This window comes from Cavia porcellus, unplaced genomic scaffold, assembly GCF_034190915.1.
Source record: "Cavia porcellus strain 051 isolate PalLab524CR breed Dunkin Hartley unplaced genomic scaffold, mCavPor4.1 scaffold_38, whole genome shotgun sequence".
NCBI lineage: Eukaryota > Metazoa > Chordata > Mammalia > Rodentia > Caviidae > Cavia > Cavia porcellus.
This window is the reverse complement of record NW_026947521.1, coordinates 7,853,841-7,881,718: the sequence shown is the minus strand read 5'-3', so window position 1 is coordinate 7,881,718 and position 27,878 is coordinate 7,853,841. Positions and strand designations below refer to the sequence as shown.

General features: G+C 37.8%; 1 protein-coding gene across 1 annotated transcript in view; it reads left to right on the top strand.

Moving 5' to 3' along the window:
• Rab8b (RAB8B, member RAS oncogene family) overlaps positions 1-26,788 on the top strand; it is a 71,758-nt gene extending 44,970 nt beyond the window's left edge. The window contains exons 2-8 of the mRNA XM_005000833.4: positions 7,725-7,785; positions 11,536-11,596; positions 16,993-17,070; positions 18,121-18,210; positions 19,420-19,485; positions 21,735-21,785; positions 22,676-26,788. Coding sequence (XP_005000890.2) covers positions 7,725-7,785; positions 11,536-11,596; positions 16,993-17,070; positions 18,121-18,210; positions 19,420-19,485; positions 21,735-21,785; positions 22,676-22,768 — 500 coding nt within the window. The 3' untranslated portion in view covers positions 22,769-26,788. The remainder of the gene's footprint in view (positions 1-7,724; positions 7,786-11,535; positions 11,597-16,992; positions 17,071-18,120; positions 18,211-19,419; positions 19,486-21,734; positions 21,786-22,675) is intronic.
• The last annotated feature ends 1,090 nt before the right edge of the window (positions 26,789-27,878 follow it).

Below are 27,878 nucleotides of genomic sequence, written 5' to 3'. Positions count from 1 at the left end.
CAGACTGGACTTGATCTCTTGAACTTGAGATCCTTCTTCCTTAGCCCACATAACATTCTTAATTTTATTCTACTTTTACAGATTTTCTCCAGGTTTTTTTTTTTTTTTTTTGAGAGGGGTATAATTTTTAAAGCTTCAGTTTCTAATTCATTTATTCCTATTTTGGTAATTCAGTTTTCTGCTAATTAGAGATTTCAACTAATTATCCTAAAATCAGCCACTCTAAAATTTCATTATTCTCTATGTTTAGAAGTACACATGCAAAAGCAGAAGCTAAATGTTGTCAAAGTTTCAGAACTGGTGAGACCCATCTGTGCTGTGTCTCCTTTATTAGTAATCAAAATCTTCAGTAAGGAAGTGAATGAAGCATTTCTTTAAAGTAGATTTCAATATTTGGGTTTTTTCCCCCTATTTCTGGAGTATCTCTGAAATGTAAATAGACAAGCCATGTTCAGATAGCTTGGGATCACAGATGTTTCCAAATAGACTTTTGAGACAAAGTTCCCCTTTTAATTGTAAAAGCATAGTGTTAAATTTATGTTTCTTAAAGTGGGTCAAAGAGGATAAATAACCCATGTAAAAAATGTAAAAAATGTGCAGCATTGTGAGTAAACTTAGCCGGGAAATCTCACATGCTGTCCTTCACTGGAAGTCTGAAACATCCAGAATCTGAATTCTTTTCATGGTTCTCACAACTGCAGCCAAATTGGACTTTCAAAGAACTTTAATGGGAACCAGGTGAAGAAAACCTCAACTGAAGATGCCCTGATTTTCTGGGTCGGGCAGCAGACCTTCCTTGGTGACCCCAGTGAGTCCCAAAGATAGAAGAGAGAGAGCTCTGTGCTGTCTGGAGGCAAAATGGGCCGAGCCCTGGCTCATGCAGCAGGAGGTCAGGAGAGCTGGCTGAGACCAAGTTCCCAAGACCAGGAAAAGTGTTCTTTCCCACAGTCTGGCAGTGGTGCCCTTTCACCCTCTCACAAGCCTCGGGGCAACCTCCCTATCCTCTGGTGAAGAAGAAAGGTTATGTTATTCACATCTGTTAGTGTAAAGAGTTTGGTCAGGCTGAGCCTCCTCCATCATCAGCTGCATCTAATTTGTGGATTGGAAAGTGGCCCAGTAATGCTCTTCAGGTTCCTTTTCCCTGTGAGGCCCGTTAACTGTGGCCTGAGTCAGGTTCAACTTCCTGTCTCTCTGTTCTGCTGGCATGGCCCTTGTCTCCAGCTGTACAGCTGTTTTCTGTTTCCTCATAGGCAGTACTCTTGGGTAAGCACTCACCCTGTGTCCAGTGCTCATGTCTCACTGCCAGTTTTCTGTCAGCACTTGTGTCCCTTTGTTCCCCAGATAACACAGAGACCTCAAGTGCCACTTTGCCTTCAGTGGTCCTGGGCTGAGGGCCACTGTCCTTTTGAGTGGGAAATCAGAGCTCCTTTTCTACCAACCCCTTACCAGTGCCACTCCCAGCACTGAGTGACCCAGTGCGGCTCACAGGCCCCTTTTACACTGAATAAGAGTGACAGTATTGCCTTTCCCGGACTAAATCTTTTTTTTTTTTTTTTTGTCTTTTTCATTTTTATCGGTACCAGGGATCGAACTCAGGACTGCCTGCTTGCAAGGCAGGCGCTTATGCCGCTGAGCTAAATCCCCAGTCCCCAGACTAAATCTTATACCATGTCTTTCATTGCTAAACTGTGGTTTGATTTTTCTGCTGCCATTAATGAAAATGTGCCTCCATATACCAGTTTTCCTGTTGACTAATATTTACTTTAAAAAAACTTGGAATAGGGGCTGGGGATTTAGCTCAGAGGCATAAGCACCTGCCCTGGTACCGGTAAAAAGGAAAAAGACCAAAAAAAAAAAACCAAAAACAAAAAAAAAAAACTTGGAATCATAGCTAATATAAAACATTCCCAAGTACCTATCGCTTGATTGTAGAAGTAACAAATTAAAGATAGAGTCAAAGTCCCCTGTGACTCTTTGTTCATTTCTCTTAAGAGATAAAAAGTTGGCCTTAATTTGTTGATAATCATTCTTGTGCATGTTTTATGTTTTAATTACATATGGGTATATAGATGAATGACACAGGTTTTGGCATTTTTTATAGTTTTCAGAAGTGGTTTGGGTCTGTGTATTCCTATAACTTGTTCTTTTCACTTAACCTTATATATATTGCTTTTTAGAGCCAGCTAGGTTGGTGTATGGCCCCCACATATTCATTTCCTTGGATACCAAGGTGCTGTCCTCCTGATGGACAATTCAGTTGTCACTTGGGGTTTTCCTACTATCTTTAAAGAGCAGGCTTCCCGGTGAGACACAGACGTCCTTGTTCGTGTCTCTTTGGAAAGATATGATCTTTAAATGCCAAAACTTGATCTTAAACCATTTTCTTGCTGTTCTTTGTGAATCCAGGTAAATTGCTGCATTTCTCTGGGTCTCAAGTTTTCTTTGCTACAAAGGCAAGGCTGTTAAATGATCTCTAAAGTACTTTGCAGGTCTGTAATTCTCTTTCATAGTTGCTTTCCTGCTTCTTTATAATTAATACTATGTATCAATTGTGAGCAACCTTTTAGCATAAGAATCAATTCAGAAAAAAAAACTATCAGAATGAGTGTTTGTGTCTTTAACCCAAATAAAAATGGCTTTGAGACCTTTAGGAATATTTTAGATTTCTTATTTCATTGAATAGATAAATATTAAGGAGGAAACTTAGGTTACTTTAAAGCCATCAGCAGAAAGATACTGTCGGCTTAACCCGTCTGACTTGGTATCTGTTGGTCACGGATTGCTTGGGAGTCAGGATGACTCAAGGCTGCTGTTCTGAATGATTGTGCTGTGTGCTGCAGAAAATGATGCTCTTGGAAAGGCGAGTGAAGTATGAAGGACTTTTAGGCCCTGAGTATAATGTCCCTTAAGAGCATGTTTTTGAGATTATGTAGGCCCCCCCCCCCCAAAACAAAAAAAGCCACTTGTAACTGCTGGGACCAGCAGTGCAGTGGCTCTTGACCTATCAGTGTGACAGTCCTTGTCCTCTTTTCCAGCCTCTACTCTTTTGAGGCCAGGAGATGAGCCCGGTGGGCCTGAGGCAGTAGTACAGAGAGGTCACTATCCTTTTTTTCTTCTTTTCTGATTCTTGATTGAACAATAAATGCAGTTACCCCCAGAGAAGTACTGCAGGTTATCAGTGAGTATGTAATACTGCTCGCCAGCAGAGTAGAAGTAATCACTTTTAGAGTTTGTCCATTTCATATAGCGGTAGACGTAAAATTTTGCCAGTTAGATTTGAGTAGTTTTGTAAAGTGGTGCTGGCAGTCTTTCCACTTTCACTCTCTTTTTTTCAGCAGCCCTGTGGATTAGGGGACCTGGCCCCAGGGACAAGCTTTGATTAATCTGAATTGAGAGGCAGTCACTTCCTGTGGCAGTGATTAGTTCAGGAATTTGGTCTTAGCCCACCAGGGTACATTACCATGCTCATAACCTGTAAATAAGACACAAAGGAAAAGTCCTTGGAGGCTTTGGGGAGACACATTCTCAGGAGTGCGGCACAGGAAGATGATCTCTTTTCTTGGTGCTGTTGCTGTGTTCAGGAACTGCTATCTGTCAGTAGATAAAATTGATACTCCCAAGAGGCAGAGCCAAGGGAGGCATAGAGAAATGAGCCGGAACTGCTGGATTGAACCCTGAACCCCCAGCTCACCCCTGGGCTTGTTACATGAGTCAGCAAATTACCTTAAGCTAGTTTGATTTGGGGTTTTCTGTTCTTTGCAGCTGAAAGCATCCTGCTTACTATAATTTTATGGTAATTATTCTTTTAACCCCTGAGCAGCCTTAGAGCATTACCTTTTCTTTGAGTTTTATAGTGAATGTTAATCTACTCCATAGTTTTGCTGATAGCATTATTGAATTGATTATAGTGTAAACATCTTCATTTTCTTATTGGAATAAGATTTCTTGGTAACTTAACTATGGTTGCTTTAAAACTGAACTTCCAAGGTTGTTTTAGCATCTTCACACTTAGTAGTATTTTCACTTAAGTTTGTGACAGTATTTCATCTTACGTCTGCTCCATACATATTTCTGTAGACAGTTTAACTGGCAGAGAAGATAGGACTTCGTCCGATTTGAGAGCAGTTTTAGAGCAGTGTGTTAACAAACCCCAGCAATGCGGGATCACATCACCGTGTAGAAACCCAGCGTTGAGGCAGGGCTGGACATGGCTGAGTGGAGAGCAGAGGTGAGAAGGGGCAGGACTGTGGCGTGGTATCCTTTCTGAAGGCTGCAGAGCAATGAGGGACAGGGGAGAGGAGGTGTGGAAGAAGCCTAAGGCTATGCCGAAGGGGCTCAGAGGTGGCACCCACTGGAGAGCACATCTGAGGAAAAGGCTGTGGGGCTGCTGGAGGCCTTTGTGGCTGTCTTCCCACAAAGACTTTTGGAAGTTACTCTGACAGAGACACACGAGGAGTTAGATGAGGAGAGAGGCTGGAACGACTTCCAGGGACACTGTTCCCAATAACTGCGTATGAAATAGCAAGAGCTCTCGCATAATGGGACCTAAATGCCTCATCTCTTAGCTTGATAGGGAATTTCCCAGAGCTGCTTACACCTACTTTCTAACTAATGAGATCCTCCCTACCTTTTTTATGGGTGAAGATACAGAGGAATAGAGCAATTGTGAGACCTATCCAAAAGCTGGTAAACCAGCAATCTAGGTCTTTTGACCTCCCAAGTTAGTGCTTTCCAATAATCTTAATATTTTCCATTTTTAGTGAAATTCCTTTTTTTTTTTTTCCCAAAAAAAGTTACCTGTTTTAGGTCCCCACCTGCTTATTTCTGTTTGCTAATTTCAGTGTCTACAACACTGTCTACCAGCTGGGTCTTAGATATAGCATGAACTAAATGATACAGTTAACAACTCTTTTAAATATTTGAAAAGCTCTGAATAGTGAAAAGATGGTTAAGTGTCACCAATTTTTAGAACTTTCTCAAATAAGAGCAAGATATTACCTCTAACAAATGCAAAATGAAAAAGACTAGGTCAGTACAAAGTTCTGAAATGTTTCAAATGAATGGAAAGAGAGAAGTGAAAGAAACCTCAAAATGGCTTTTGTTGAACGCCCTGCAAAGCTGCCCTTGTTTTTCTGCAGCAAAAGCAACCTGAAAGAACTGGAGTTATCCTCTTACTAAGCCAGAGTCAGGAAAATGTGATTTAAACAGGTGTTTTGGTATATATCACCTTTTATTTAAAATGTGAATAATTATTAATGATGAAATGTTGGACATTTGTACTTTGAGTTAGCTATTGTCTGTGTATTCTTTTGGGAAGTCATGAATTTGTTTTTCTCTTTTGTTGTGGTTCTGTTAAAAGAAAAATTTTATTTTATTTATTTTTTTTTGTTTTTGTTTTGTCTTTTTCATTTTTATCGGTACCAGGGATCGAACTCACGACCGCCTGCTTGCAAGGCAGGTGCTTATGCCGCTGAGCTAAATCCCCAGCCCCCTAAAAGAAAAATTTTAGACAAATTTCGTGACATTTAATTGAACAGCAAAGCAATTCATAAATCAGGAAGCCCCTAGAATGAGAATAAACGCAGATTGCATGTAGCTGAATAACATTTAACAGAAAGAGGGAAGCAAGTGGCAGAAAAAGGGAAGTGACGTGCAAAACATGAAATAAGGCACAGGGGCAGCACAGTTGGTTAAAACTTGGCATTTACCTTATTTGAACTAGGTTTTAGTAAAGTTTGGCTGCTGTGATTGAGTGAGACCCAGTCATCTTAATAAAGGCAAATTCTTGTTAGTACTGAGTTAGATTGTAGTTCCTTGTGCAAGAACTAGGGTACATAAGTAAGAAGACTTTTGCAGGGCAAATTGTGTTTGTTTTACCATGGTAAAATAAAAAAAAATTACCATCTTTACCCACTTTTTAGGTGTACTCTGCATTGTTGCTAAGCACATTTACGTTGTTGTGCAACTGATCTTCAGAATTGCAATTCTGAAACTTTGGACCCATTAAACAAATATTCCCTTTTCCCCTTCTCCTACCCACTGGTAACTGCCATTCTACTTTCTATTTCTGTGGATTTGGAAAAGCATGATTTTTTAAAAAAGTTATTCTCAAGAAACATTTGAGTACCTAGCAGATATTAAGCATTGCTTGATGACGGACCTGGACCAAAAAGAGATGAAACCCAGAGGGGGCCTCTCGAAGGTCTTTGTTTCGTTGGATTTGTAGATATGTGAAAAGCCAAATCATAATGAAAGCCAGTGTCTATTGGTCTTAAGTGAATGATGGCACAATAAATTCTGTGGATTGCTAGCAATAACATGCTCTGGTGCTAAGTTTTGCTTCCACCACTTGTGCCCTGTCATCCTGAGGAAAGTACCATCAAGAGGAATAGGTGCCATATATCCTGGGGATATCAGGCTCCAGAGTGTATGTGTTAACAATCTGTGATCATTACTGAGAGCAAAGAATGTTTAAGAGGTTACTTTGCTAGATCAGCTTGGGAATGATTTTTGTCTATTTTGAGATTGACAAGCATTACCTAGAAAAAACTTTCTTAGGGCAGAGTAGAGTACGAGAGAAGAAAGACAAAATCCAGTTGGTTTAATCCTACACGTTATTCAGTAAAGCTGGAGCTGGGAGAAACAGCTGTTGAAGGCTCCTTCCACCTCAGATAAGTATAATTAATGACAATGTAGAGGATTCATAATTCATGTTTTCTTGAAATATCTTGGAAACTGCTTCAGGTGTTCTATGGTAGAAACAAAAGCTGTGTAGCTGGATGATGAGAATTTAGAAAGCTCCTGAGAAGGCTTCGTCCCAGTGTATGTAGAGTGTGCTGATTGATAGTTGTGGTTCTTTGTAAGATCTAGAAATTTATAAGCAAGTTTGGAGCTGTCACAGAGAAGAGAAGTAGGAGAGGAAGGAGTTGAACTTTTGAGGTGCCATCTGGCACACCCTGCTGAGCATTTAACTTTGGTTTCAGGTTAAAATTACCTGGGGAGCTTTTAACTCTTGACCAGTTAAGTCACAATCTTAGACTTTTGGGAAGGAAGCAGGCCTAGACATGAAGTATTTGTTTTGCTTTGTTTTGTTTTTTAAGCTTTCCAAGTAATTCTGAAGTGCAGCCAGGACTAAAAACCATTATAGCTGTTTCAGTTTTAGGTAGTAATCAGTGGAAACATTTATTTAAATGTACACAAACCACTGCCTTACTGTATAAAATGCAGTAATTTTTTTCTCTCCAGCCTTCAAATAAGTAGATTTTTCTCTCTCTCTTTTTTTTTTTCCTGCCTTAGTTGTAGGTTCCAAAGAAACAAATGAACAAATATGGAGAAAGACATTTGAAATCAGCCCCATGATATTTAGGGAAGGATGGAGAGAGAGGGTAGGAAGTATTGTTTATACATATTTCAGGAAGTAGAAAATTTGGCATGTTCTCAATCTATCTAAATTATGTAACTTTGCCGGATGTGGTCCATTTGTGTCAAAATAATAAGGCAAAAAATACGTTGCATTTAACATGTGTGGGAATTCTTTGCAGAGCAATTAGCATTCCTTTCTTCAGACTGTATTCAGAGGAAACATACCATTCACACCCTCTCTCTGTTCACATTTTCCAGTGCGTTGGAGAGCTTTTTTTCAATAGCAAGCTTTGTCCTCTTCCTAATAAGACTTGGATTAGATTTGAAGAAACTTAGCATATCTTTTTTTGTTTTTCTGGCAGGAATTGATTTTAAAATCAGAACGATAGAACTAGATGGAAAGAAAATTAAGCTTCAGATATGGTAAGTAACACACACACATTCATATACACGCAGTTTCTACTTTAATCAGGAATTGAAAGTGGGAGTTAAAATGTGGGTTATGATAAGGCTCAGGCTACAACATCTTTTCTTTATCAGCGCCAAGGGGAAATGGGTAAGTATCAAGTCTCCTTCAAAAGTATCACCAGCAAGAGTGGGGAAGTGAGAAATGGTACCACTAATCTTAGAGCCACAGCAAATTTGGGAACTTGTTCTTCCTAAGCTCTAATTTTATATAGTAGGAAACTAAATCCTAAAACATGTGAATTGCTTCTTCATTGTAGGTTTTGCAACTGTAAAATCAGATAAGACAAAATGATCAAGTGGTACAAACCTTGAGCTGAAAGTATAGATCTAGGTTATAGTTGCGGTGCTCTCCAGTGAGGACTTTGGGTCAATTGTTTCTCTTCTACATTAGTTACCTCTTGTTCACTGTAATTAAATACTTAAGTAACTTATAAAGAGAAAAGGCTTAATTTGACTGAGTTTTGGAGATTTCAGTTCCAGGTCTGGAGGACTGGGTTTGGACCTCTGAAGAGAGTGCGGGTGGCAGAGTGCACGTGATCAGGCAGATGTCTTACTTTGTGAGCTCAGGAGCAAGAGAGAGACAGGAAGGGTGCAGTGACCCACAGTTTCCTTAAAGGGCTTGCTCCAAGTGCTGTTAGGACCTCTCACTAGTCCCACCCCCAAAGTTTTCACCACCTGCCAGTGTTGCTACCCTAGGGACAAAGCTTTTAACAAATGGATGGTTCAGGAGCACTTACCTAAACCATAACCACCTCCTGGGGTCTGCTTTCCTCTCGGTAAATTATTTTGGCTGGTGACTGTGGGTTTACCTCTGGCTCTGATATTTTATATTTATTTGCATGTTTCTTCTCATTAAATAGAAAAATTAGGACTATTCAACTATTTAGGGAAAAAAATAAGTTATTTTCTCTTAAGTTACTCTATTTAACAAAAAAAAAAAAAAAAAAAAAAAAGGTCAGACCCCCATGGTACACATCTACAATCCCAGTACTCAGGAAGGTGAAAAAGGAGAATGTTGCATTTGGGGTCAGACTGGGGTTCATAGTCAGATGCTATCTCAAAAGACAAAACAAAAACAAAGCAAAACATTCTTACACAGCACAACCCTCTGACACCAGATGTGTGTGTTTTTTTCCCTTGCATACCAAGCCATTCTCCAAATGGGTGTTCCATATTAACTCAGTTCTGACCTCCTTCTTAGAAATAGTCCTACAGGTTGAGCATTCAGTTGCTCAGTTTTCTCTTTACTACTGAATGCCAGCTGCAAGCAGTAAGTGATTACCTATACTTCTGACTTTTAATCAAGTGTCTCACAGCCCTGTCCTGGGGTCTGAAGACAGAACTCAGAGAGACACATTTACCCATTTATTATAGGTTAGAGGAATGGCCAGATGAAAGAGGTATGCAAGGCAAGTTCAGTGGGAAAGCTGGACTGTCCCAGCCCTCTCTGGGCAATCAGCCTTCCTGGCATCTCCACTGTTCTGATGTCTACAAACTCCCTGAAGCCTGTCCTCTTGAGTTTTTGTGGTAATTTAGCTACATCAGCATGATTGATTACATTCTTGGCCATTGGTAATCAGCTCAAATTGTTAGTCCTGCTCCCTACCCCTCCCTTAGGATTGGTTGATGGTACTAAAGGTTCCAGCCCTCTAATCACAGGGTTGTTCTCTTGGCAATCAGCCCTCATCCTGAAGCCATCCAGGAGCCCCAGCACCAGCCATCTCATTAGCATACAAAAAGACATCACTTCAGAGATTCCAGCAGTTGTAGGAGCTGTGTGCGAGAAAGCTGTGTCAGAGACCAAATATGTATTTCTTCTTGCATCACACTATCACAGCTCTTGTAATGAAAGTATCCTACACTGAGTGTCTTAAACAATTGATAGGTGATCAAAAAATTCAGTTAGCTCTGAATGTGGTGGAGGCTGAGGCAAGAGGATCATTGCAAGTTAGAGACCAGCCTGGGCTACAAAGTGAGTTCAAGGCCAGCTTGAACTGCATAGTGAGATTCTATCTCAAAAAAACCAAACACTAAAATAAAACAAAAAAATACAGTTAGCATTTAAATGAAAAGTTATTATATAAAATTAACATTGCCATTCATCCCCCTCATACTTATCCTAACGTTCTTGCCACTTTCTAAAGCAGTTCTCAAAGTCCTCTTTCAAGAGTGTCTTTTTATCACTAGCGTAACATCTTGAATTGATTAAAAACATTTATGGCAATATATGTCAAATAAAAACACTATAGTGTGTCTTCACCTACCTTATTTACCAGATCTGGCATTGCACAACTTCTGACTCTTCCTCCAGATCAACATGAACATGCAAGGTAAACATTTTGAATCAGTTCAGATATGGTAGCTAGGACATGGGAGCTAGGACAGTACAATGAAAAACACTAACAAAAGAGGACTTCTGGACTGCTTAAAAAGGTGGTGGGAGCAAGGAGGAGTACTTTGAGGGGATTAATGGCTGTATGTCTTTTACAATAATGAATTTTTGGAAAAAATTAAACATTCATCGTGTATTTTGATCACACCTCATATTCTTACATTCTAGAGTCTGAGAGGTGCAAGATCAAGGTGCCAGCTGATCCATAGTCTTAACAGAGAGGGTTTGCTTCCTGGCTTACAGATAGTGGCATGTGGCCCAAGATAGAGATCATCCTTGTGATGTGCCTGCTTTTAAGAACAACAGTTTGGTTCATGAGACCTTCTCTCTTTTGAAGCCATTATCAAAGGTCCCCTCCACGTATCGTTCCATCGAGAATTGGGCTTGCAGATAAGAATTTTGGAAAAACACAAACATTAGATCGACAGCATATCTCCCATCTCTCAACGATGGAATGTGCAAGGAACAATTTACTTATACACCTTAGACTGAGAAATGCCTGAAGAATTTGTCAGACTACAATGAATGTGGTATTTTCAGATTGCCAAGTCAAGTATCTTTACTTAACCCAGAAGCTCTTTTTAGTTTTGTTTTTTAGACCTCCTAGAAATAAGTTTAATTTTTTTCAGTGTGATGCCTTGCATGGAGCCAAAGAGATTTGGACCCTAGAATATTTTTGATGGTGTTTGCTGACCTTATATGTAATGATAGTAGTAGACAAAATTTTAGAGCACTGCAGATTAGGAAGCAGATAGGACTATGTAATAAAATAGATCAAATGTCCCTTACCTGTGTAACCGTGGCCTGTACTGCTGAAAAGGTTCTGTAGGAGATCTATTTTATTGTGCTCTGCTGAGCAGAATGTACACATTAGTGAGTCCAGTTCAACTGTTTGCTTTGTGAAGAAATCACACGTTCAGTCAAGAAAGCAAAATGCCTTAATCATTAAGCATTTGGAGAAAGGATTATTGCCACCTCTAGGAGTGTAAGAACTGAGAACTATTCTCTGTTTCCTCCCACGTGTGTTTGACTAGTATGACATGCCAGTCCCTCGCAGGGTCTCTGTGTTGCTGCTTTTAACATCAAGGTCCAAATTTGTCATCCAAGCCAGTAGGAGCTCTACCAGGCCCCTGTGGCCACTGCTGCCTCCTGCTGGAAGACACACAATGGGCTCCCTTTATGTTTCTTCTGTTCCCTTCTGCCCAATGCCTGCTGTGCTGCGAGCAAACCCATGTCCACCACTACAGCTTGGGACCTCTCCTCAGTGATGCTGATGACTTTTCAAACCATTCTCTTCTTGTTTCAAATTTTAGGGACACAGCAGGTCAGGAAAGATTTCGAACAATCACGACCGCTTACTATAGAGGAGCAATGGTGAGTGTATTTTAGTGTTTTGTAACTCTTCCGGTGAAAGTAAACTGAATATTCATTTTCCCAGATTATAGCATTCTAGCTGGTGTCTAGTGCAATGGGCGGGGGAGGGATACATTTTTTTAAATGTAAAAGTGAAAGATTTTAAAGATGTTAAAATTATGTTTTGTATTTAGTTACTGCATTTTGCTGTCGATCTTGTAATAGGCAGTTAGCTTGTAGATCTTCTAGAACTTCACATTCTAAGATATTTTTACATTTTCATGTATATTTTTATGTTTGTACTTTTTTCCCTTTTGTGAATTACTTGTGACAATTTTAGCAAACCACAAGCCTTGTGATTAAGGGTTCATTTCTTATACTCAGCTCCACTCCCTTTACCTCTTATCTCTCACCATTCCCACGGCATCCACTGTTCATGGCTCATCATTCTGGAGACTTAGACCTAAATTAATTAGTCTAACAAATACAGGCCAGAGAGACCATTCTTCAGGCTTTTGTGATAGCATCTAGGTATATAGTTTAATACCTGGGTTCAGGCAGGCAGACAGCAGTAAGACTATCTGCTTTGAACAAAGAGAAGTGTGTCCTTTTTATAGGGATGGAAAGAAGGCAGGGAACGTTAGGTGGAAAGATTTTAGTAAATATCTGTGGTCAGAGTTCTCTGGCAGTCTTGCACCTCAGTGGGCAAAGTCCTTAGAGTGTTTGGTGTAAATTTTTGGGTTTCTCCAGATGTCCGCAGGACCTTTAAAATTCCTTTTCCTGTCTTACCTCCTTCATGCTATCCTGTGTTTGCCAATGAGTTCCCTGCTGAGAGTAGTGGGAGCTGGGAGAGTCAGGTTTGATTGGAGTCTTACAAATAGGCCTAAACCAAACCCAAGTTAGAGCTTTGGATTATGATAAAACCCAGTATGCTCAAAGTTTTTTTTTTTTTTTTTGAAACGGGGTCTCTGTCAATTCAGGCTGGCCTTGAGTTCACTTTGTAGCCCAGGCTAGTCTCAAAATCCTCCTGCCTCAGTCTCCCAAGTGCTGGGGTTACAGGCATAAGCCACCATGCCTGGCTGCTTAGAGAGTTTTTGAAGGTCAAACAGTTAAACTCATATTTTATCCTGACCAATTTTAGCATTCGACCTGCCATCATACTCATCTTATTGCTTAAAAGGCTGTGGTACTCCTGGAACTGTTTCCAGGGTGACAAAACTTGAAGAGTGATGGCTGTCCCTTGCCTCTAGAAAGATGTAAGCTGAATCCAGATTTCTCCATACTCATCAGTCCTCCCTTGTTTTTTCACTGCTGCTTGCTCACTATTATTTGAGTATTAGTAATGTCTCTGCTCAAAGAGTGAGGATTCCTTTTGAAAGCTCTAGCACACCACTAACCATTTTATATGTGTGTTTTCTCCACACCCCACCCTATGATATTTTCGAGACTGTAAAGAGTTACATTTTTATAAAGATGGTTGTAGCTACTCTCTATTTTGCTTAGATTGGAACCAGAGGAAGGGATTTATTGTGTGTGCCAGGAAGGCATGTGTTAGTTTGTTTCCTCCATGATGGGTTTTAGGAATAAAGAGAACATCTTAACAGGGATGGTTTGAAGCAGTTTACAGGGAATTCTCATTAGAAGCACCTCAGACGCACATGTTTTCTTTGGAACCAGTCTTTCACATTCTGGGAATGATGTGCCCACGTTATTTGCATACTTCTTTCCTCTAGAGCAGGCAGAGACACTCAGAATGTGGGAGCAAATGTTGCACTTGGATTTCTAGCTGTAGTTCATGGTCTGAGGAAAGAGGCTATTAAAATGTATTACTTAATTTAGGCTTGAAGATTATGTCTTTTCGTTAATCTCCTGCCTAATCTTTCTTCACATGACTTCAAATAATTAGAAAAGTTGCTGTTCTAGAAGTCCTATCTTTTGCATTTTGAAGGTGGGGATTTTTGTCTCATTTTGCTTGAGAGGGCAACTCAGTGGAAAATTTCAGACCTAAAAACAGTTTTAGAAAAATCTGTAGGAAATCCTGCTCTGTAACAGTCTTGGATTGCACTGATCATGTGCTGCAGTGCGGTGGGGGGGCCATTGCGTTTCCATGGGCTGCATCATTTTCAGCCACTGGCACTTGGGACAAGTTTAGTTGGGCTGGTTCAGGTGTGCAGGATGTTGACAAGGGATGCATTTGGGTCCACCACCTTGGCAGAATTCAACTTCACAGGCCTAGTAGTAATTCTGGTGGACAATCAGGCTTCAGGATAAAAAGGGCAATCCCATTACATCATCAGGATTTCTCATTGACCAACACCATCTTCTGAATTCTTAGGAAGGTGTTCTTATTGAGGTCTTTACTACTAGACATGTAAAATTTTAATTGATATACTTAATTTGTATTTTCAGCTAATTCATATTAATGTCATTTAGTTTGCAAACATAGGAAATAGTTTAATGACATTTACTATTGAAACCAAAGCTATCAATCAATAATAGCTACCATTGATTGACTTGAAGCTACATCTTGGGTTCTAGGTTAAGTCACTCATAAATAATAGCTTAGTAGATTCTCAAAACAATGCAGTGTGGAATATGTATTGTCCTCGGAGAGGGTTCTCTTAAGTGACCTCTCAGACCAAGGATCATAAAATGCCACCTCCAGGACCACTCTGTTAATACAAGGTAGAACCAGAGCTAGAAGCTTCTAACTTAACTTTGTTTACATTTCCTGTGCTAACCAAGCAGAGGGAAACTTTGTGACAGACAGCATGTAAATGATCGGGGTTATTCACCAAAGCCAGAAGAATAGTAGAGCTATTAAAATTTGGTTAATTTCAATACTATAACCAGGTATTTTTGCATTAGGAATTATTCATAACCCACTTTTTTATTGTGGTAAAATATACACACCATACAACTTGCCTGTCATTTTTTTCTTTCTTTCTTTCTTTTTTTTTTTTTTTTTTTTGGTACTAGGGATGGAACTCACAACTATGCGCTTATAAGGCAGGCGCTTATGCCATTGAGCTAAATCCTCAGCCCCTTGCCTGTCATTTTAAGTGTACACTTTTCCACTTTAATTTTTTTTTACAAAATTATTTTTACAGAGGTAACTATAAAATTTCCTTTACAGTGTATAACCAAAGTGAAGCACTAAGACTTGAAGCAAGGAGAGAAGGATATTGCTTGTCATTTAAACAATTGTATATATACACACAACCATTATACATTTATAGTTATAGAGAACAATTGTGTATAATTATATATGTGTATATATTTTTTGTTTGGAGACAGATTCTTGCTTTGTAGTGCAGTCTGGCCTTGAATTCACTGTGTAGCCAAGGCCAGCCTCCAACTCGTGGTGATCTCCTGCCTCCACAATAGTATATTTTTTCTGATTGTAAATAAAAATTAATAAACGTAGTATGGAAAACTCTGAATATGCTAAGAAATCTTCCAAAATTCTACCACTCTGACAGATATCTTTTGTTAAAGTTTTATTTCCTGGATTCTTTTATCTATGTATATTTTATATGATTTGTATTTACTTATTTTTTCACTAGAGAAAAGTAACTTTAATTTTCTTATCCGAAAATTGTGATAGAGATCCCTTTCAGAGTAAAATTAATAGCAAGAATACTTTTATAACAAACTTCAGGCCAAGAATGATGGTGTAGGGATATAATCCCAGCATTCTGAGAGGATAAAGCAAGAAGATCTTGAGTTCAAGCCCTGGACAACATAGGGACTTACTGAGACCCTTTCTCAGCATGAAAAATGAATTCACGCCCTAGTACTACAAAACAAAACAAAAGCAACAACCCCACACAGACTTGTAATTATTTACACTTATATTTGCTTCAAAGTTGGAAGCCAGTCTCTGAAGGACTGTGCCTGCCAGGCTAAGGAATTTTAACTTAATTCTGAAGGCACAGGAAAGGTAACCATACTAAGGAATTTGGAGCCACGAAATAATAGATGCCCCATGAAAGTGGGACGAGATGGGGTAAGAATGAAAGCAAGGAGGCAGTTGAAGACTCACAGTAATCCAGGAAATGGCTAATTGATGGGAATTTGAATAAGGCTTTCTATGTGAGGTGAGGGGTCAGAGTTTGAAATAATGACTTATTAGGTCTGCAGGTGTTTGTGTAGGCTGGCTGGCTGACTGAGTGTGACCTTTCACAGACCAGTGATACAGAAGAAACAGAAACTCAGGAAGAGACTAAGACAGTCCCATATTTTACTTAGTAGTGTTTGTGGACTGCAAGAGCAGCGCAACAACTGAGATCTCCAACTGAGATCCTTAAGATGGCTGGTCCTATCTGCCTTCTTGCCTCAATTCATGCCTGTTTGCTGCCTGCTCTCTGCAGTCTTGCCAAGCTTCCCTTTACTGGGTCCCTTGGGCTCTGGGCTTCCATGTCAGTGAGCTGTTTATAACATTTGTGCTCTTTACCAGGTGCCAGAGAGCTTCACTTCTTCAAACCCAACTCCTCTGCTCAACTTAAGTTGGCTCAGTCCTCAGGCCTTGGCTGTAATACTATCTCAGGGAAACCTCTGACTACTGCAGTCTCTCAGCTTAGATTACATCCCTGACATGAGAGCTCAGAGCTCCCATGCTTTTTTATGGCAGTGGCCAACATTTGTATAATTATTGGTTCATGCCATCCACAAGAGGAAGGGACTTTGACTATCCTATTCACTGCTAGTAACATCTAGTATATTATTAGGTATTGTATTTAAGCACACATTAAATATTTGTTGAATAGATGGACAGATGAATGGGTCCTGGCATGCAGCACCAGAGTATGGTCTAAGCTTATAGATTGTAGACTAGTTATATCCACGTGTCAATGTAACATCTGTAAGTTGAACACTTTGTATATCCAGATATGGGAGCTTCAAAAATATGACTACAGTGTTTTTAACTAAATTCATGTAGGAAATATTTTAAGTGCCTATGATTTATCTACATAAAGGATGGCATTTTGATCAGCCTCTAAAATAATTTTAAAGCAGTATCTTAGTGGATCGGTAAAAGGCTGATTTCTACTTGGAATTAACAGATGGACGATGGAAGTGATTACGTCTCTTCTGACTCTTATCTCTGTTTTAATTTAAACTTACCTTCAGCTGTAGTTGGTGCTGAATGTTATCCTGTGAGGTCAGGTGGGAAGGATGTATCAACTTTTACCACAATCTCTAATTCATTGAAGGTTAACAGTGAAGATGCTACCATATTATGTATGTATGTATGTATGTAGCAAGACAATTTATTTTTTTCAGTACTTTCCAAATTCATTATGAATCCTTTTTTAAAACAAAGGACAAACAAAGGTTTCTGGAAAGGACTGTCTTGACATTATTTACTATCAATATATAAAGGGCTATATCAAGACTTTTGTTTTTCTTTATAGGGGATTATGCTGGTCTATGACATCACAAATGAAAAATCCTTTGACAATATTAAGAACTGGATAAGAAACATTGAAGAGGTATGGATGAAAGAGAGCAGTGATGCTGGAGGGGTGCCTGCTGTATGCTGTGGAGACTCCTTCTGTCTCTGAGAAGCAGGGCAGTCAGGCTGGGCCCCTCCACCCACAAAGGGCCAGGTCTGTGGCATGACCAGCCTGACCCCCGTGGGGTGTATACAGAGGAGCAGTTTCACAGGATTTTAAATGTGGGCTAGATCGTAACAGTAATCTAAGTCCCCTTTTCATATATGAGAAAACTCAAATCAGAAAGAAGTGATTTGCCAGTTTTTGTACCGCCTTTAGAAAGGAGATCCAAGCCTGTAATCCCAGCACTTGGGAGGCTGAAGGCAAATGTGGGCTACAAAATGAGTTCAAGGCCTGCCTGAACTGCATAGTCAAACCCTGTCTCAAAAAAAAAAGAAAGAGATTCAGAATTAAAACTCTCTGGACTTCCTAGATTCTATTTATTCCATAAAAATACAACTTTTTTCTTCTGACGTTTTCTCCATTTTAGATATTTGAAATTTGACTTAATTCCAGCAAAATTGGTATTAAGATTTTTAAAAAGTGTTTGATAGTTAAAGAAATTTGACCCTGAAATAACTTTTTACATATTTATAGTGGCCCACATAAATTTATTTTTTAAACTGTTAAGAATCCAAAATACTTTTTCCACTGGGGATTTGATACTAAGTTTTTCTGCGTTTGACCCCAAGAAATATTTGGAGGCTTTGCTATTAGATAACTGTAAACTTTATGTTTGTTACTTCATGTAAAAAAAAAAAAAGAGAAAAGAAAAAAAATAGAGCACAAGAGAGAAAAAAGGACAAAAGAATGACTGTGACCCCTTGGGGCAAAAGTGCGTATAGGCTCTGTTAAGGGTCTAAACTGTGGCATTTTTCCCTTCTCCCATCTTTAAACTTCCCTTTCAATCACATCTTGTTTTGAATGAAAGATTATTTGTTTTACTATTAAAGGCCTTGATGTATTTCTGACAGGTTGGGAGTTTCCTGCTGAATAACTACAGTCTTTCTCAGCCTGTTTTTATGGCATGCTGTTTTCTCTTTGCAGCATGCCTCTTCCGATGTTGAAAGAATGATCCTGGGTAACAAATGTGATATGAATGACAAAAGACAAGTGTCAAAGGAAAGAGGAGAGAAGGTAAATTTTACCTGAAGGATAAATGTTGCAATCAACTAGCATTAAACATTCATTTTTCTTATGTCATCTAATTGTTGATTTAAGTTTTAGAACACCTGTCTTTTAATCCTTTAAAATTGAATACCAACAACAAAGAGATGTAATTCATACTTGAATGGTGTGAATTAGTATTCAGAATCCAACTCCATATACTGTGTGGTCATGACTCACTCCTAAAGAATTTGCTAATGTTTTCTGAGAGATACAAATTGGTCCTTTAAGATTCTTGCAGCTTAGAGTTCAAGCTCTTTCTTGCAGATCTGTGTGAAAAGCCCAGTTTTGGATTTAAAATAATTCTGTCTCTTTGAAAAAAACAAATAATGGGATAGGAGAAGTTCAACAATAATCATGTTATAGTTCACATTTTTTCTTAAGGGTATTTTACTATATATCAGATGTAGATTATTATGAGTAAACTCATAGCTGATCAATTTATAGATGTGTCATTTGTAGGCCTTTCTCTGTTTTGTGTCCTGTAAATAAAAAGGTTATACTTTTTGTACATATTTACCTTGGTGGCATTTTCAAAGTTTCACATTTCACATTTCACATAGAGGTTTCACATTTTTAAGTTTCAGAATTTTGCTTTGGCCTTTTTTTTCAGTGATACCTACAAGATGCATTTTGCAGTACCTGACCACTAACTTTCCCTTAAAAACATTCACTTAACTTTAGTGTTGTAAATGAACTGGGGAGTCCTTTGAGATTCAGGAGCAATATGGAAGAGTTTATGACATGTGTCAGTTAATAGAAATCAAAGCAATGAATACTTCAGTGTTCTTGTACTGTTATGGACCCATTCAGGTTAAAAGTCAGCATAGTAACTAGGAGAATGTACTTTTGGAGCAGATAAAAGGGGCAAATGATTCTCAAGTTAGTAGTAAGGGTGGGAATCCATCTCATAGATTTTCTTATACATCTGTTACAGAACTAAAAGAATAATAGAACAAAGAAAAATATTGACATTTTGTTTAAAATGAAATTTCTGCCACTTTACAGTTAAATTATTAAATTCCAATTGCAATAGTTAAGGAAGCAAAGATTCGAGAACTATAGTAGTTGTGATATAAGATAGCTGACTTTGGAGACTTTGGAAAAAACCTAAAAACAAAGCTTTATATGTTAAACCACTTTCACTGAATTTATTTACTGTTTGTGTTTGCCTTTCAGTTAGCAATTGACTATGGGATTAAATTTTTGGAGACCAGTGCAAAATCCAGTACAAATGTAGAAGAGGTAAGGAGATGTTTGGTGCCTTGTTAGGTAGTGGGTCAGTGATTCTCCAAGCTTTGGTATTTTCAGACCCAGGGAAAGCCTTTTTGTTTTGTTTGTTTTAGTGCCGAGGACTGAGCCCATGGACTGATAGGTATGTGATCTACCACTGAGCTAAGACCCCAAACCCAGGAAGTTTTGCGCTGAGCCACCTCCACTCTGTGCACTTCGGTGCCTTTAACTTACACTTGCATTCCGGTTGCTGAACTTTGAGCACCTAGCTTCCACGTGGGCAATATGAGATTGCTCAGTCAAGAGTCACTGGCACAGAGCTGGAAGTTCAGTTTAAGTTCAGTGTAGTCTTTGTTTGGGAAGCTGGGAATCCTAGACTAGAAAGCCAAGCAGTGCGTTCTGCTCATTTGTCATCATTCATGTCATCCTGTAGCAGCCAATAGCAGATGAGTTAACTTACTTCCATGTCTGTGCTCTCTCAAGAGACTCAGACTGTTAGCTTATTGAACAGATTCTCTTTGTGGATACATTTGAAGTAAATTAAGCACCATACATTGTAACACTGTGGCAGTTAGTAGAAATAAGAAAATATGTTTTATCAGAGAGTAGCTTTCATAAATTTTCATTAAGCTAGAAGTGAAAGAAAGCAAGATCATTTGTAAAGTCTTTTTTTTTTTTTTTTTAAATCAAACTCAAGACCTCACATTTGCTGGGCCGGCACTGTACCACTGAGCTATGTCCCCAGCCCGTATTTGCAAAGTCTTTCAAATTTTTTTCCACCAAGGACAGAATTGTTGAAAACATTTTTTTTTTGGCTCAAAAAACATTTATTTATTTATTTATTTATTTGTTTATTTATGTATTTATATTTTGGTATTGGGAATTGAATTTAGGACCATGCCCTTGGCCAGGCAGCTGCTGTGCCACTGCGTTATATCCCTGGCCATAAAATCCATTTTTAAGCTGATCATAAAATAATACATTTAATATGTATAATTCATGAAATTTGCTTAGTAATTGTGATGGTCTCCTATATAGTGATTTTTTTTTTTTAGGCTACTGTCATAACAATGGCTAAAACTGGAAATTCACTTTATTAGTCAGTGGATACTTCGCAGAACTTTTTTGTTTTAAATAACATTCATTTTTTTCAGGTTGGCTGATGAGTGTTGGGAAACAGGAAGTCTCTACTTGATTTATTTACACCAGCATAGTTAAGCAGAAAACTACTTCCTTCTGCTTACAGGAAAAGATTTCCCTCTACTATAAAGGGCAGCTTGGATAATGGAAACAGAGAAAAGGGTGCTCAGAGCCGGGACCTGTGTAGTGTCACTCCACAGGGAGACTTCATTACACAACAGGCTTGCTCTCTGATGTACCTGCACCCTCACAGCAGCTGCCGCTTAGAGGGGGCATTGAGTTTGGAAGTATGAAGCTGGGAGTTGCCTGAGCTACTTATTCCGGAGAGGTGGCATAGAGAAGATAGCAATTTCCCCAGAACTTTAGTCTGGTTAGCCTTGTAAAAGCTAAGATAGGCTTACTTAGAAACTTCCAGGTGACCAGTGTGATAGTGAGACACTGATCAAGAGTAATACTTGTAGTTATAGTGCTTCCTTATAGTAATCCTTTTCCTGAACAGCTTTTGGGGATCAGGAGTGGATAGGAACAACAAGGCTGACATAAAGGTGTGTTTAACACTGGAGCCCGTGAAAGAAATTTTCAAGAGTTCTTGGCTCTGTAGGAAAAAAGTAAAGTGATGGCCTTGAGCTCAGTTTGTAGCCCAGGTGATTCTGAACTTGCAATGATCTTCCTGCCTCAACCTCCTGAGTGCTAGGATTACAGGCTGGGTGTGACTATCACACCCAGAAAAATCTTTTTAAAAAAAGTCATATTAAGAACTTGTATCAGGTCTTCATGCAGAGAATGGTTGATGAATAAATGAAGTGTAGCTTGATAATATTAGAAATGCTCGTTGTATAACTGAAAAAGAAGCTACAATATTCATTAACATACTATGATTTCAGGCTGGGGATTTAGCTCAGTAGCATAAGCACCTGCCTAGCAGTGTAAGATTGTGAGTTCAATCCCCAGTATAAAAACAAAAAAGAAAAAAAACAAAAAACCTGTATGATTTCATTTATGTTCTTTTCTCAAGTTTCAAACTCTAAAGTAATATATTTATGGTGAAATAATGAAAATTTCCATATTTCTATTTGAAATATTATAAGTATACAATAATGAATTTTTTGTTTTACCTTTAGGCATTTTTTACACTTGCACGAGATATAATGACAAAACTCAACAGAAAAATGGTTTGTATCTCTTACAATTCTTATATCATTTGACATTTAATACAAAAGTTAAGCATGACCATAACATATTTATACTAAACTCTTCTTCTGAATCAGGTACTCACCTGGTTGAACTTTGATTCTTATTTCTGTTTCTGTAGGATTTCATTTGAAAATTGCAGCTGTTCTGCTCTTTCATCTGACCTTCAAGTGGTCTTTAATTGAATTTTGATCAGAATAATGAAAATAATAATGGCACAAATTACATTTTTGTCATAACTTGTACAGTTTTTCTATAACTTGTATAATTTATTTCATGTGGCAGTTATTTATATAGTTACAATGTTAAAGTTGCTCAATTTTATTAAATTGGAAAGTATCTCAGTGATGGATCTTAAGGAGAACTTTGAAAGTTTGTTTTAACCTCAGTCCTGTCTAAAATTACATCATCTTACCAATTCTTCTTATCTCAAACAGAATTGTGTCCAGTTGTGGCTTAGCATTATTTCATCACTACCCCTGAAACTATTCCATTGGTTTATAATTTCTTTGAACTGGAAGTAAGCGCTCCCTGCCTAATATATTATTAAAATAAAAACGCTATTTTAAGGACATTTTTCTCCTTTTAATCTGTTTTCAAGGAGAAAGGACAACATTGGAGCTTAATTAGTTTTCCTTCTAATAAAATATTCTAGTGAGTACACATTTCAGTAGAACATACATTTCATATGGTATGGCTTACTTTTATGTTTTGGGTAATTGGAGTCAAAGCATTGAAACTCATTTCCAGGGGCTGGGGGTTGTAGGCCAGCGGCATAAAAGGTCGAGAGTTTGATCCTCAGTAAAAAACAGAAAAAAGAAAAAAGGAAAAGAAACTCATTTCCTTGTTAACTTTCTCTTCTGTGTTTTAGAATGACAGCAATTCATCAGGGGCAGGTGGACCAGTGAAAATAACAGAGAACCGATCCAAGAAGACCAGCTTCTTCCGCTGTTCGCTGCTTTGATAAACTCTTTGTTTCTGAGAGAGAGAGAGACTGCAGCACATGGAGAGGGTCCTTTCCTGCTTCTCTGAAAGCACAGGTCCCCCATCCTCTAAGTCACCCCGCCCCCCGGCTGCTGCGGAGAGCACCACTAAACTCTTTTTCTCGACACAGAGTGCCAAGTGGATTCCAGCTTCGTGGCCTCAAAAAAGAACAGGCTCCTTTTTCATACATGGAAGCAATGACATGGAGACACATGCAGGATCTAACTGGTTTTTACTTTCTTTATGCCTGCTGCAGAAGCTGCTGTCTTTCTTTTCCACTTTGCACGTCGTTGTTAGCCTTTCCCTCTGACAGCGCAGTCTCAGACTCCTGTCTGTGGCACTTTGGTGTCATGAAGTTCTAGACAAATGTGTACACTCGGGATGTTTAAAAGACAGCAAAATATTAAGCAGGGGTTAACTGAAGTTAAAGGACAGTTTAAAAAATTTTTTTAAAGGCCCTTTTATTTTTCAGAGGCCACAATTTCTTTTTTTCTTCAGATTATTGAATTTTGCTTCATTTTTGATTTTTTTTTTTTTTTTTTTTTGGCCAGAGTCTGGGTAGCTGAATGAATTGCTTTTTAAATTTATTGCCTCTGCCTAATCTATAGAAACTGCATTTGGAGATACTGTTATCTCACTTATCCCAGGTCTGTAATTTGCTGTGCTTTCTCATGTTCGGCATGTTTTACTTATCTAAATGTTTACTTTATCTAAACCTAGTAACACTTTGTTTCTATTTCCAAATTTGTTCAACTGAAATTTTCATAAGCAGCATTGTATTGCTTAGGGTTTTATTTTCCACATTATATCAGGATATATATTTTTTGTTGGGTTTACCCCTCAGCTTACTGTTTTCGTTGTAATACCTGATTTCTACTATAATCCCTATCTGCAAGAGTTAACAAAAGTTAGATTTAGATTTTAGTTTGCAGAAAGCTTATCCATGAGAAGGATTAATTTGTTGATATAAATTTAAGGCATAGTCCTAGTTATAGTGAAAATAATAATCTTTGGGTCTATTTTTCTTTCTTTTTAAACAAAAGTACTTAGACTTAGTTTATCATATAGGAAAAGTCTTGCCTTCATATTAGACAAAAGATGATCGGCATTTCAGTTTTAAATAGCTGTTAGTGAATATGTGGTGCCCAACTCCATCTATTTAGGTTCATTATGACAGAACTCTGTCCTCATTTGGGCCAAATCTTTTCTTCCCAAACCCTGGTACTGGTATTCCTACTGTAGACAAAGCATCACATTAAAAAAGTATTTAGTGTTAATTTATGTGCCAAATTCCAATTATAATGTCACTGTTGTTATTACAGTTTTTAGTGTCATAACACAGAAGGGAATAGGAAAGAGGTGACGAAGCAAATGAATCCTGTTATAATTAATCTTTCTGCCACACCTGCCAAGGCTGCTGTCAGGCCAGGTTAGGAACAGAAGATGGAAGTGGGAATGCTGGATTGCTTGTTATCACAAAGATTTCTGCTTCAAATTAGGATTTGTTGTTTAAATACTTAGACCAGTCAGCCTTTATTACTTGTTTTAAAACTTAGAAACAGTTTAGTAGTTATACACATGCCAGAGCTACTTTTGATGGTTACACTAAACTTGCTGTTGACAAATTTCAGCCTCCTTGATTTTGTCTGTTTGATCATTTTATTAGTTACAAATAAGCTTAAAGGCACTCATTGGTATGTAATCAGTAGTTCTATGGTTGAAAGTTGAGTGTGAGTCTGCCATCTTTAGACACACATTTGAGTAGAAAAAATAATTTGTTGGAAACATCTTGTTTAATTATGTGTGTGTGTGTGTGTGTGGGGTAAATCCAAGCAATTAAGCTTTCTGGATGGTAATGAAGTACTTTTTAAAGGGCAAGTGCTATGACACCATGTATGAATGTAATTCTCTTAGTATTTTACCTCTGACTATTTGGTGTCTTAACACTTTGGTTTCTATCTCAGGGGTTGTCTGCAAACCAAAACTGACACGTTCTGTGGTTAGTCTACTTTTTTTTTTTTAAACAACGCTTTGCTTTTGTTACATTTCTTCATTCTCTTTTTGCCTTCTGTAGGTATAACTAGTCTCCATGAACTTCCTTTTGAAAGAGCCTGTAAAAGTTAAATGAGTCTAAACGTGCTCTTTGAAGTAGCAGCACACTGGGAGTATACTCTGTTATATAGAAGTAAATTGTCCTTGCTATTTTCTTACATTTAGCTTTGCTAAATTGTATATAATTTGAGTTAAGACCATAGGAAATTTACTTTCTGCATGGTAAAGTGACCCAATAAATATTTCATTTTGCTTAATAATGTACATATAGTGCATTATTTTTTCTATTTGTACATGGTTTTAGTAACAGATAACTGTCTGTTCCCTGCTGAAACTGAAGAAATCTAGTTTTTTTGTGTGTGAATATTTTTGTGGTCTTATGGATAAAAGGTACATAAAGATTTTCACAGCAGTATCAGTGGCTCAGTGGCTGCACTTTATTAACAGTGTGCTAAGTTTTGATGATTGGACCAGACCTTTTCCAATAGAATCTGAGGGTATCAGACAATGAAAATGTGCTGTACCTAAGTAGCATGTAAATCAGCTGATTATAGAATGTTTCGCTGGGAAGTTATTTTAGCTACATTTTTCTTCAGACAGATTATGATTAAATAATCCACCTGTGCATCAGTTAGTAGATGCTCCAGGGTTTCTTACTATTTACACGAACATTTTGTGCAGTCTTTGTTATAAATTTTCAGAAGAGTATACTCTTTACTTTGAAGGACTATTTTTAAATTATACCTCATTTAGCTAAATAGTATTCTAATACCTGGTATAAAACAGTGAGCCAGCTTTTAAGAATCAATACAATTTAGATTATATGTTTTGTTTTGTTTTGAAGGCATCCTTGGAAAAATGTAGGTGATATCTATATTTAGAGTAGAACATATGTGTTATTCCAGCAGTGTTAAAAAAAGTACTATCTCCCTGCCCCCATTAATAAATTTAGCTGTGCAATATAGATACATTTTTGCATAATTTTCTAAGTAAGAGATTATAATTCCATTTTACTGAAAGCCTGTATTAAGGCCTATAAAGTTTTTCCTGTGATTGGTAAATGATACATTTAAGAAACCCTTTTCAAGTTTATGACTTAGACTTCTTTGTAAGTTTAATTTTTAGTCTTTAAAGATGAGCTTCTAAACTTAAAAATTTTAAAATGTATTTCATTATGTGGCACTTACCTCAAATTCTAAGCAATTTTTTAGACTTTTAAAACATTCTCTTTTCTTTCTTGTTACATTAAAAGTAGAGAGGAATGTCTAAAAACAAAATCCCTTCTTGTAAAAGGACCTCAAAAGACAGAACATGATAATAAAATTTCAAATCCTAGCTAAATTTTATAGTAGGATCAACCTTTCTGAGACTACTAAAAATAATGGATGTCGAGTGCACATGAAAAAATCTAAATGACCTAAATGTACAGAAAGGAGAATGAACAGTTATTTTAGGGCTATTTTCAGATTTTACTTCATTTCTTGAAATGTGTGCCATATGTAATTGCATTTCTCATTGCCAAGATCTCATAGAACTTACTTCATTTTTTCACCTTTAAAAAATGTGAATTTAATTATGATAGTTCATTCCTATGCCTTACAGATAAGTGTTATTTTGTTTGCAGTTATTTATATTGCAACTGTAGTTCAATATAAAACACCATAAACTATTTGACTAAAATCATGCCCTTAAAGGGAACTGTCTAGTTTTCACCAAGAACTATCCTACAGTGTATGTTTAGATATATTTTATTTTTGCTCCAATGGCTTAATGTAAAAATCTCCTGCAGATAAAATGGACCTGTCATGAGGTTAATCTTGTTTAAGTCAATTCATTAACTATGTACTGATAATGATGCTGTGGTTTTTTTAAAATGGATTTTATTCCGGGTGAACTTTTTTTTACAATAATGTTCATCTAAAATAAAACCTACATAATTAAACTGTTATTGACTCCCTTAAGTATGTCACACATTTTTTATATGGTTCTGTAAATTTGCTAGGTGTATGACTCACACCATGGGAGACCTGTTCTATGTTAGGAAACTATAGCCCACCTAGAGTTACTTTAAGACATACAAATGTTCAAACTTCCTACTCATATTTAGTTCAGACTACACTGAACTAAGTTGAGTTGTAGGACCTGCAGCCTTAAATTGTTTGTCTTGTCCTTTTTATTCCTTGCAGATTTAGTTTCTGATGTTTTGTTTCCACTGAGCAGTAAGAATGGATATACCAGCCCTATTTCTAGTCTCAGGCTTTTTCATTTCATCCCACAATTTCAAACTTGCAGCATTTTTTTTTTTTCAACCTTCCTACCTCTTCTTTCTTTCTTGGAGGTAGCCAAGTAGTAGTTTCTCTGATTCCTTATGGCTGATTTATACTCTCCTTGTCTTTCTCTTAACACGTTCACGATGGGGCCATAATCCGCATGTCTTCCTGCCAGGCTGCTCAGATTTGAGTTTTATCAACTGATGTTAAACAGCTAACCACCAGTGAGTGGTTCAAAGCCACCCAGTGGGACAGTCATGCCTGTACCACCAGTGTTCAAGCCAGTGGGAATGTGTCTTCCTACATTGCTGTTTTTAGAAAACCAGTAGTGAGTACTGTTGGCAAGTTGAAGCTGAATTTACTGTAAAGAGTATGTGGTTATTACTTTGGTCTCCCATTTCTAAGTGTTACTTCCTGAAGAGCTTTGTCCTACACCACCACTACTGAAATCAGTGGTTCATAAAATGAGTAGGCGTAGGTTCTCAGATTGATTCAGATAGGGCCAGTAGCTTCACTGTGGCCTCCCACAGAACTGCCTTGTTTTTGTGCCTGGTAGGATGAAAACTACATTATTTCTTACCAAGAAAGATAGGTCCCTCTATCCTCAGTCCTCTTTTTGAGAGGACATCCTGTCTGCTCTGCCAAAGCCAAATTTCCACCCCTTCATTGTCCTCTTAACATTCATTCAAAAACTTTACAGACTGGCTTTTATTTCTCCATCTGTTAAAAGTCACAGCTACATCTAGTGGACACATTTCACTGGCCCCT